General features: G+C 39.2%; 1 protein-coding gene and 1 non-coding gene across 3 annotated transcripts; both read left to right on the top strand.

Moving 5' to 3' along the window:
- Window positions 1-1,081: 1,081 nt before the first annotated feature.
- On the top strand, window positions 1,082-1,153 carry TRNAE-CUC. Its single transcript has one exon. It is a non-coding gene; the product is annotated as a tRNA-Glu (tRNA).
- Window positions 1,154-2,035: 882 nt separating this feature from the next.
- Window positions 2,036-8,798, top strand: SPINK1 (serine peptidase inhibitor Kazal type 1). 2 transcript variants are annotated; one of them, XM_006069404.4, is made up of 4 exons: window positions 2,036-2,189; window positions 3,875-3,906; window positions 5,429-5,535; window positions 8,676-8,798. In XM_006069404.4, exons 1-4 carry the CDS (start codon window positions 2,135-2,137, stop codon window positions 8,719-8,721), a joined length of 240 nt encoding a protein of 79 aa, XP_006069466.1. In that variant the 5' UTR covers window positions 2,036-2,134; the 3' UTR covers window positions 8,722-8,798. The 2 variants fall into 2 exon arrangements, with proteins under 2 accessions (XP_006069466.1, XP_044803443.1); XM_044947508.2 differs by lacking the exon at window positions 8,676-8,798 and adding an exon at window positions 6,082-6,925.
- The last annotated feature ends 215 nt before the right edge of the window (window positions 8,799-9,013 follow it).

The raw sequence follows: 9,013 nt of genomic DNA on the forward strand, positions 1-9,013 counted from the left end.
GGAAATAGATGGGGAAACAGTGGAAACAGTGTCAGACTTTATTTTTCTGGGTTCCAAAATCACTACAGATGGTGACTGCAGCCATGAAATTAAAAGATGCTTACTCCTTGGAAGGAAAGTTATGACCAACCTAGATAGCACATTCAAAAGCAGAGACATTACTTTGCCAACAAAGGTTCGTCTAGTCAAGGCTATGGTTTTTCCTGTGGTCATGTATGCATGTGAGAGTTAGATTGTGAAGAAGGCTGAGCACTGAAGAATTGATGCTTTTGAACTATGGTGTTGGAGAAGACTCTTGAGAGTCCCTTGGACTGCAAGGAGATCCAACCGGTCCATTCTGAAGGAGATCGGCCCTGGGATTTCTTTGGAAGGAATGATGCTAAAGCTGAAACTCCAGTACTTTGGCCACCTCATGCGAAGAGTTGACTCATTGGAAAAGACTCTGATGCTGGGAGGGATTGGGGGCAGGAGGAGAAAGGGATGACAGAGGATGAGATGGCTGAATGGCATCACTGACTCGATGGACGTGAGTCTGAGTGAACTCCGGGAGTTGGTGATGGATAGGGAGGCCTGGCGTGCTGCGATTCATGGAGTCGCAAAGAGTCGGACACGACTGAGCGACTGATCTGATCTGATCTGATCTGATATACTTTGTAATTATTTGATTACTTTTTTATTCCCTATCTCTCTCAAACTAAAATGTCATGGAAGCTTCATGAGAACAGTGATCCATCCCCATAGATTAGTACAGTTCTTTTTTTTCTTTTGAATACAGTTAACATACATCATGACCTGGGAGGGTTAAAGATTTCACCCTGGTTAGAAGCTGACACGTTATTCTGCCACAGTTAAAGGCAGTCTGACAGAAGACACAGACTCCTGACTCAGAGAAAAGGGATGTAATTACTCAATAGCAATAGCCAGAGTCCCAGCATTTGCTCTGGTTCTCCAGGCCCAGCCTCCATACCGTGACACGAAGAGGGCCAAGAAAACATACAGAGAAAGCACAATGTGCTACAAGGGAAGGATGCCCAGCTTTTAAAAATCCCTAAATTTTTTCAAGGGCACTATGCCTGGAAATTCCCTGGTGGTCCAACAGTTAGGACTTGGTGCTCTCACTGCCATGGCCCAGGTTCAATCCCTGGTTGGGGAACTAAGATACCACAAACCATGTGATGCAGATACACAAAAAAAGCATTATACCTGCCTAAACTTTGCCCTAGTGAGAGATACTATCTTATACCCAATGGCAAACAAACCTCTCTTTTACACCAGAGAGAGAGACTATTCTACATTCCAGGGCTATTTCCTGTAGAAACACTCTTGAAAAGATTGTTTGAACCACATGCAGTCGATGTCTCTACCCATAAGATATGCAGAAAGATGAGAAAGAATTGAGAATTATCTCCCCAAACCACACATGGTTCCAAAATATACACAAGGCATATTTTGGAATGGAAGATCAATTCTTTGAGGTAGGTACTGTTATTATTTCCATCCCCAGGTGAACTACTTGTCCAGGGACATAGAGCTGGTAAGAGTCTCTGGTTAGCCCACTCTACCTTGGAGTACACACACACCTAGGAAAGAGAGTCCTCCTTACCTCTAACTTGGCCCTCTGTCAGCTACTTTAGGCTTTGTGAATGGGTGGCAGAAAAAGACAGAAAAGAGAGAAAGAATTTTAAAAGCTGAAGAAAAAGAAGCAAGAATGGAGTTTTTTTAGATATTCATACCTCTTCATACACCCAGAATTACAGAGGACAAGAACTTTTGAGTTCACCTTACAGATGAGAAAACCAGAATTTGACCATGGTCTTTCTCTCCATAGTCAGAGGAAGTTAGGGCAAGAACCAAGTAACCACTAATAATCTCTTCCCGACAGTCTTTATCTTGCACATTTCAGGCCTAGGGCATTCCTCTCCTACAGCTTTCTTACACTGGTGGTGTGCCCCAAACCTGGAGGACAGGCTATGCTACGGAGTCAATCAATAACCAAGGAGATCTGTGACTCAGAGCAGGAGGTGGAGACTGGAAGCCCACACTGCCTATATGACCCTTCCAGTCCCAGGGTTCCAGAGCGAAGTGGTAAGTTCGGTGCAGTTTTCAACTGAGCTCTAGAACCAGCATTTCAGCCATGAAGCTGGCAAGCATCTTTCTCCTCACTGCCTTGGTTCTGATGAGTTTATCTGGTAGGTATCTTTGCTTATTTTTCTGATTTGAGTAAAACCTTTTTGACCTGTTGCCTTATTGAGCACATGACTTTCAAGACTTAGAGTCTACTCTTGGACAGATCTTTTGGTTCTAGGGAGATGAAATAAGATCAGTGGATGAGAATTATATATCGAAAGAGGGATTTTAACATAACACAGGAAAACAATTTTACTAGTGCTCAGACATGAAATGTTTTTTTTCAGGTAATGAAGCTGACTCTTCAAGAGATATGGTAGAAAAATGAAGGGATTATTTCAACATCAAGTACCCTTCTAACTCTGTACATGTTTAAGGCCAATTTACAAATTTTATGTTCTCATGGAATTGTAGAAATAGGTTACAATGTACAGGGCAGAGTTTAAGAATTTGACTTTTGACCTACAGAATAATTTTAGAAAAAATATTCTTCTTGAATAGATGGTATGTGTATGTCTTCAAACTGTCTTGATAATGCTGAGAGACGATCTGAACCTCCAGAATCGGCATCAGCTTCCTTTTTGTCTTTGGAAATGGATAACGTGTTAAATTTTTTTATCAGATCTAGCAAAGAAACCAAATCGACACTTTATGAAAAAAGGAACAATGCTATTTGTTGTATTTGCTATATATTTATGGGAGTGGTGGTCCCTTTTCCATTTCTCATGCATATCAATTAATACAGATAGATGCCTGTGTGGCGATCACCTGCTCATTAAATCTTAGACTCAACTAGATTCTAAAATCCAGTGGGATTCTCACCACATCAGGTTCTGACTATTCCAGGGACCTTCTTTTCCAGGCCAGTGAGTGTCTTATGCCTTTTCAAAACATTTAACTTGGGAAAACTACCTCCTTACCTAGTTGACCTCAGAGATTGTTAATAACAAAATCAAATCTGACCAACATTTCTTCCTTTAGAAGAAGTGACTAATACTATCGAATTAGTCCATCTTCCCTACAATGAGCTCACCCAGAGTCACCGAATCCTACATAAACGTGATGTCATCAAGACCTGCTATTTTCTGGAAAATGCAGCATGACAATTTTAAGTATCTACCTGTAAATTCAAAAAATGTGAATTAAACTAATAGCACAATGCAATGGATGAAAAGAGGTCTTTGGGAACCAAAGTTTGAGTTGTCAGAAGATTCCACTTTTTTTAGCATCACTTACAAAAGAAGACTTATGCATAAATATAAAAATTAGTTTTGCATCATAAGACCTGGTAATTGCTAGTGTTAACTGTTTTACTGGTTATAGAAACTCTCCATATCTTTATCTATAAATTTAAGATAGATACTTACATTTCCTACATCAATAAACAAGTTGCTAACTAGAATGTCAGTGAGCATTCAGAAGGTATTTGCTCTGTGCCTGAGACATCTGAAGCAGTAAGTACATCATTTTTATTTTCAAGGAAACAAGTCAACTTGTCTTAAACATACAAAACTTTTGTCCTAATCAAATTTTTGCTTAATTTTTTTGAGGTTTCAGAAGGCAGGCTGTGAGTGAACAGCAGTGAGATGTCCTTGAGGAAAAAAGATGGAAATAAGAAGGGCTAGGTGGTGAAAGAGGCCAGCAGAGAAGACATAGACTTAAGTGGAAGCAGAAATTTCTGAATGAGAATACATCTGTCCTCTCCCATTCAAGACTCAACTTCACATGTCTGATTTATGTTTTCCAGGTAACAGTGGAGCTAACATCCTGGGAAGAGAGGTAGAGAAAATTTTGTAATTTTTTTTACCTCTGGGGCGAGAAGTGTTTGTTCCAACCAAAGCATAGTCTAACTCACCTTTCAATTTAGCCTCAAGTTAATACAAGGAGTTTGAACGCTGGCAAGGCTTAACCTACTAAATGTGGGTAGTGACTGTAGTTCCCCACAGGTGCTTATGTTGAGGGACAAATTCTCAGATACACAGGCAATTTCTGTGTAGTCATATTATGTTTGCTGTAAAGGGGTTTTTCTATATAGTGGGGCTATCTTGTAGGACACGAATTTTAAGTGGAGACCAGCGGAAGAAGCGTCCTCTTCTCATTACATTTATATGTAGTGAGAAGGCCAATGACAAACCAAAAGTGCATGAGTAAATAAATTACTACATTTGTGATGTATTATAAAGAAGTTCTGATTCCATCAGCAACTTACTCTAGAGTTTCCCTGGTGGCTCAGTGATAAAGAATCCTCCTACCAGTGCAAGAGACATGGGTTCGATCCATGGTTGGGGAGGATCCCACAAGCCGCGGAGCAAAAAACATGTTTGCCAAAACCATTGGCAAATGGGTTTCATGCTCTAGAGCTCAGGAACCACAACTACTGAGCCTTCAAGCTGCCACTCCTGAAGCCCATGGGCCCCTAGACTCATGCTCCGCTACAGGAGAAGCCACCGCAATGAGAAGCCCACACCCGGTAACTAGAGTAGCCGGTGCTCACCGCAACTAGACAAAGTCTGTGCAGCAACAAAAACCCAGTGCAGCCAAAATAAATAAATCTTAGAGTCAAGTGGTGAAGAGCTAAAGTTCAGGACCTGGATTGACAGGGTTTAAATCCAGGAACCAGTAATTATTAGGTGTGTGACCTGGGAAGATTTACTCCCTTTGTACTTCATTATCCTTACTAGAAGGAAAGTATGATAAAAAAGTTCATAGGCTAGTTGTGAAGTTTAAATATAATAATACATAAAAAGCATTTAGGACAGTATCTGCCCTGTAAAAGTCATTTCATAATTATTAGTTCTTACTGATGGTAGAGAAAACAGGCTGTGCAAAAACTCCAAAGGTGGAAGGCACTGCACGTCTTTAAGTGACTTGGATAAGACCAGGGAAGCAGGACTACTGTGTGCAAGGAAGAACGTGCTTCAAGGTGTGGCTGACCTGAGAGAAGCTGGCACTTGTAGTGACTGTAAACTAGAACATTCTCTCACTCACCCTATTCAAACCTCACAACACCTGATGAGACAGGTAGGCAAAAGGACAACATCATGCTTGTTTGGCAAATGAAGTGACTGTGGTTCAGAGACACCAAGAGATTTCCCAATGTCACACAGCCTCTAAGTAGCGGAGGCATTACTTAAAACCAGGTTTTCTGAACACAAATTTTGGATTCTTCCCTTTAGAACACTTAGTATCATCCTTCCAATCCATTTTTAAGGTGATCAACTCAGGGAGATTTTAGAGGCTGTGCTATAAATTCAAAGAATGAAAAATGATGGGAAATGATTCTGTTCCATTCCATTTATAGGCCAAGTGCACAAATGAAGTGAACGGATGTCCCAGGATCTATAACCCTGTCTGTGGGACAGATGGAGTTACTTATTCTAATGAATGCTTGTTATGTATGGAAAATAAGTGAGTACAAGCTTGAATTTCTTTTAAAATATATATTTTAAGCTAGATGTCTTCAGATTTTTATATATCTAAGACTCAGTGAATATGCCAATAACATGAATTTCACCATGTGAAAAACAGAATACCTAGTTTTCCCTCAAACAGTCTTGATCTTTTTCTCATTATATATCTGTAAAGATTATATAGACGTGTGTGTGCATTATGATAGAAAAGAGTATACATTGTGTCAAGCATTGTGCAAGGCATTTAATATTCATAATGACTCTATGAGGTAAATAATACTAAGCTTATTATGCCCAGGAGAAAATTGAGATTTAGTTGGTTTAAATAATGCTCAGCAATGAGTGACAGATCTGGTACGAAATCCTTGCTCTTTCCATGATAAAGTCAGGTACCAGCCTAAGTACGTGTGAGATACAGAAGCAAATCCCCCAGGTTTTGTCTCCCGGTTTGCTTACGCTCAGCGCTAACACAGTGGGCTCAGTGGTACCGTAAGCAAAGTGCTCTGAGAGCACAAAATCAAAAAGAATTATTCATGCCTGCTAGGATTTTGAGAAGTTTGGAGGCTTTCTCTAGGACATTCTAAAGAAGGAGAGAGAAGCATTCCAATATGAAGAAAAAACTGAACAAAAGCCAGAATGTAAGTAATAATATGGTGCAGTATAAAAGGTGTTTAAGAAATTACCAAGCAGTAGAGGAGGGGAAGTGTTTGAATGCGTCTTTCAATTAATTTTTTAAGTCAATTCTATGATTAAAAACCCCAAGCTTTTGTAGCAAACGAGATAGTATGGATTTTTTAAAGCTCACAATATACCCCAAATTCCCTTATACTTAAAAAAAACATTCTTCGCAATAGTAATCATCGTGTTTACTAAAGTCTTAAAATATGCAAAGGTGAATTATATTGATTAGGTGACCAAAAACATATTTTGGTAACGCTTTTTTTTAATGGATGTGAGAACCAGCCTCAGTGGAGTTTCTGAACTGACTATAGGTGGCTAGTGATGGGAATCAGACTCACGAGCTCAGAGAAATAAATTTGCCACAGATGTTCTGTCTTTGCTACTGAACACTTTCTGCCAAGCATTGTGCTAGTCTCCTCCACTTTCCTTGTGAATATAACTAAGAGAAAATAGCACAAATAAGGTAGCTTCTTGTAACTTGTGACAAATGCCATTACATGGGTGTTAGCAATGTGCTATAGGAATGAAGGAGAGAGACAGATTGCTTCTTACTGAAAGGGTCAAGAAAGGATTCATGAAAAGGAAGTCATTTAAACAGTGGTCTGTTTTCATAGTATCACAAAAACCTTCCAGGTTAAAGATGTAGAATGGTCAAACAAAAGAGATTCCGCAAGGAACCTAGAAAACTCGGTTATTTTGGAACTGATGTGGTGTTAAGACTTTGATTTAGGCTCAAATGACTGCATGCACTTCCATCATTCCACTGCTCTAATTCATTGTATCATGAACCCTCTCTTTGATCTGCTTTAAATCATTTCAGAAAATTCTTGGTATTTAACAAGGATTGTGGAAATAGGTTTCCAGGGAGAAATATTTAATATCCTAAAGTTTTAGGCCGAAAACATTAGATTCTCTGCTTTTAAAAAAATCCCACATTAAAAACTTATAAAAGAAAGTTGATACCACCTGTTAATTTTCTCAAGGCCTATGTTATTGATGTTAAAGTCAAACATCATATTTCTGTCCAAGGGGAGGGGAAAGCAGTACAACAGCCTTGAGACTTGGACGATTTCCAAGTGCCAAGATCAAACGGCCTAATATTTAGAGTGAAACACTGGAAAAATATGAGCATAGGGCTGGGACACCCAGTTTCTTTAGATTGTAAAAATCTATCAGTCCTGCCTGCTTTTTCTATTCTTTTAAAAATATGTAAATAAGGGGGTGATATTTGAATGCCCGAAAAAGTACTTTCTCTTCCTATATTTCTCTGATAAGAAAGCAGGAGAGAGAAATGTAGCTTTTTCAAAAGTACCATTTTTAAAAAATATATTTTTAGTTGGAGGATAGTTGTTTCACAATGTTTATACAACAGTGTGAATCAGCGGTAAGTATACATACGTCTCCTCCCTCTTGAACTGCCCCCACCTTGTCCCACCCCTCCAGGCTGTCACAAAGTACTGCGTTGAACTCCCTGTGTTGTTCAGCAACTTTCTATTAGATATCTATTTTACATATGGTAATATATACGCTTCAATGCTACTCATGTATCATTTTGCTTTTCTTTCTACTGCCCATTAAAACCGCCAAACAAGTGTTAATATATTGTATGGTTAACTAGATCCAGGTTCTGACCCTAGTTGTTGAGTTTTGAGATGAGTAGAAGAACAAGGGCTTGCATCTCCTTGATCACTATGCTCCTGGCAGATATATTCAGTAAGAACTTTTTTTCTAATTACTCTATATCTTCTCAGGCAATCTACACTGGCAAATTCTTTTCTATAAACTAGCATTCTCCTGTAAGAACCTTTTGCAATGACGGAAATGCTGTCCAATATGGAGGCCTCTAGTCATGGCACCAGCATTTAAAACGTGGCTATCATAACCAAAAAGCTGGACTTTTAACATTATTAAACTGATTTAAATTTAAGCAGCTATATGAGATCATGTCAGCTGTCATGGACAGCATAGCTATGGAAAATAAGTCCAACCATGGGTTCTGTGTAGATGCTAACTAAAGCAACTATCCTACGAGATAAGGATATGATTTCCTTTTGCAAAATCTCACAGATGGGAATCCCCAGAGTCCTAAGGCAAAGATCCTAAAGTAGCCTGGGCAGCTGCTGGAAATCTGGTGGCTAGGACAATGACGTCAGCAGGAAAAGCAACAATGGATTAAAGATTCATTTCAAGGCTTTTAATGATGCCCTGCTAGATCTGTCAACTCTATAAGGATGAACAGTTTTCCCTTCTGTTGTATTCTCAATATAGGTAGTAGTTCTCAATCAGTATTTGATGACTTAATAAGTGAATAAATATATGAATAAGAGAAACAGAAATGGAAGGAAATCCCAAACCTCTCATTTTAAATAAAGCTGAATCTTTTCCTTGTTTTCCCCCCATAGTCACATTTTCTCAGCAAAGTTTAAACTAATTTTTTTTCCCCAATCTCTTCTACAGGGAACGTCAGACTCCTGTCCTTGTTCAAAAATCTGGGCCTTGCTGAGAACCCAAGTTCTGAAATCCCATAAGTACACTACAATGCGTGGCTGGCCTGATTGCTGAATAAAATGCATCTAAATACGTCCTGTTGCTCCTATATGCTTTTTCCTCAAAGGCATGTTTGATTACACCAAGAACAGAAGCTGGAGGCAAACTCAAAATAAACCGAGTTTTACAAAATACAGCAATCCTATAATTTTGGACAGGGTTTCTTTCAGGATGCTTTTCCCTTCCCCATCCTCCTCACATTCTGAGGACTCTGTCCCAGGAAATGTGACGGCAGACATTAAATTACA

This window comes from Bubalus bubalis, chromosome 9, assembly GCF_019923935.1.
Source record: "Bubalus bubalis isolate 160015118507 breed Murrah chromosome 9, NDDB_SH_1, whole genome shotgun sequence".
In the NCBI taxonomy this organism is placed as follows: Eukaryota; Metazoa; Chordata; class Mammalia; order Artiodactyla; family Bovidae; genus Bubalus; species Bubalus bubalis.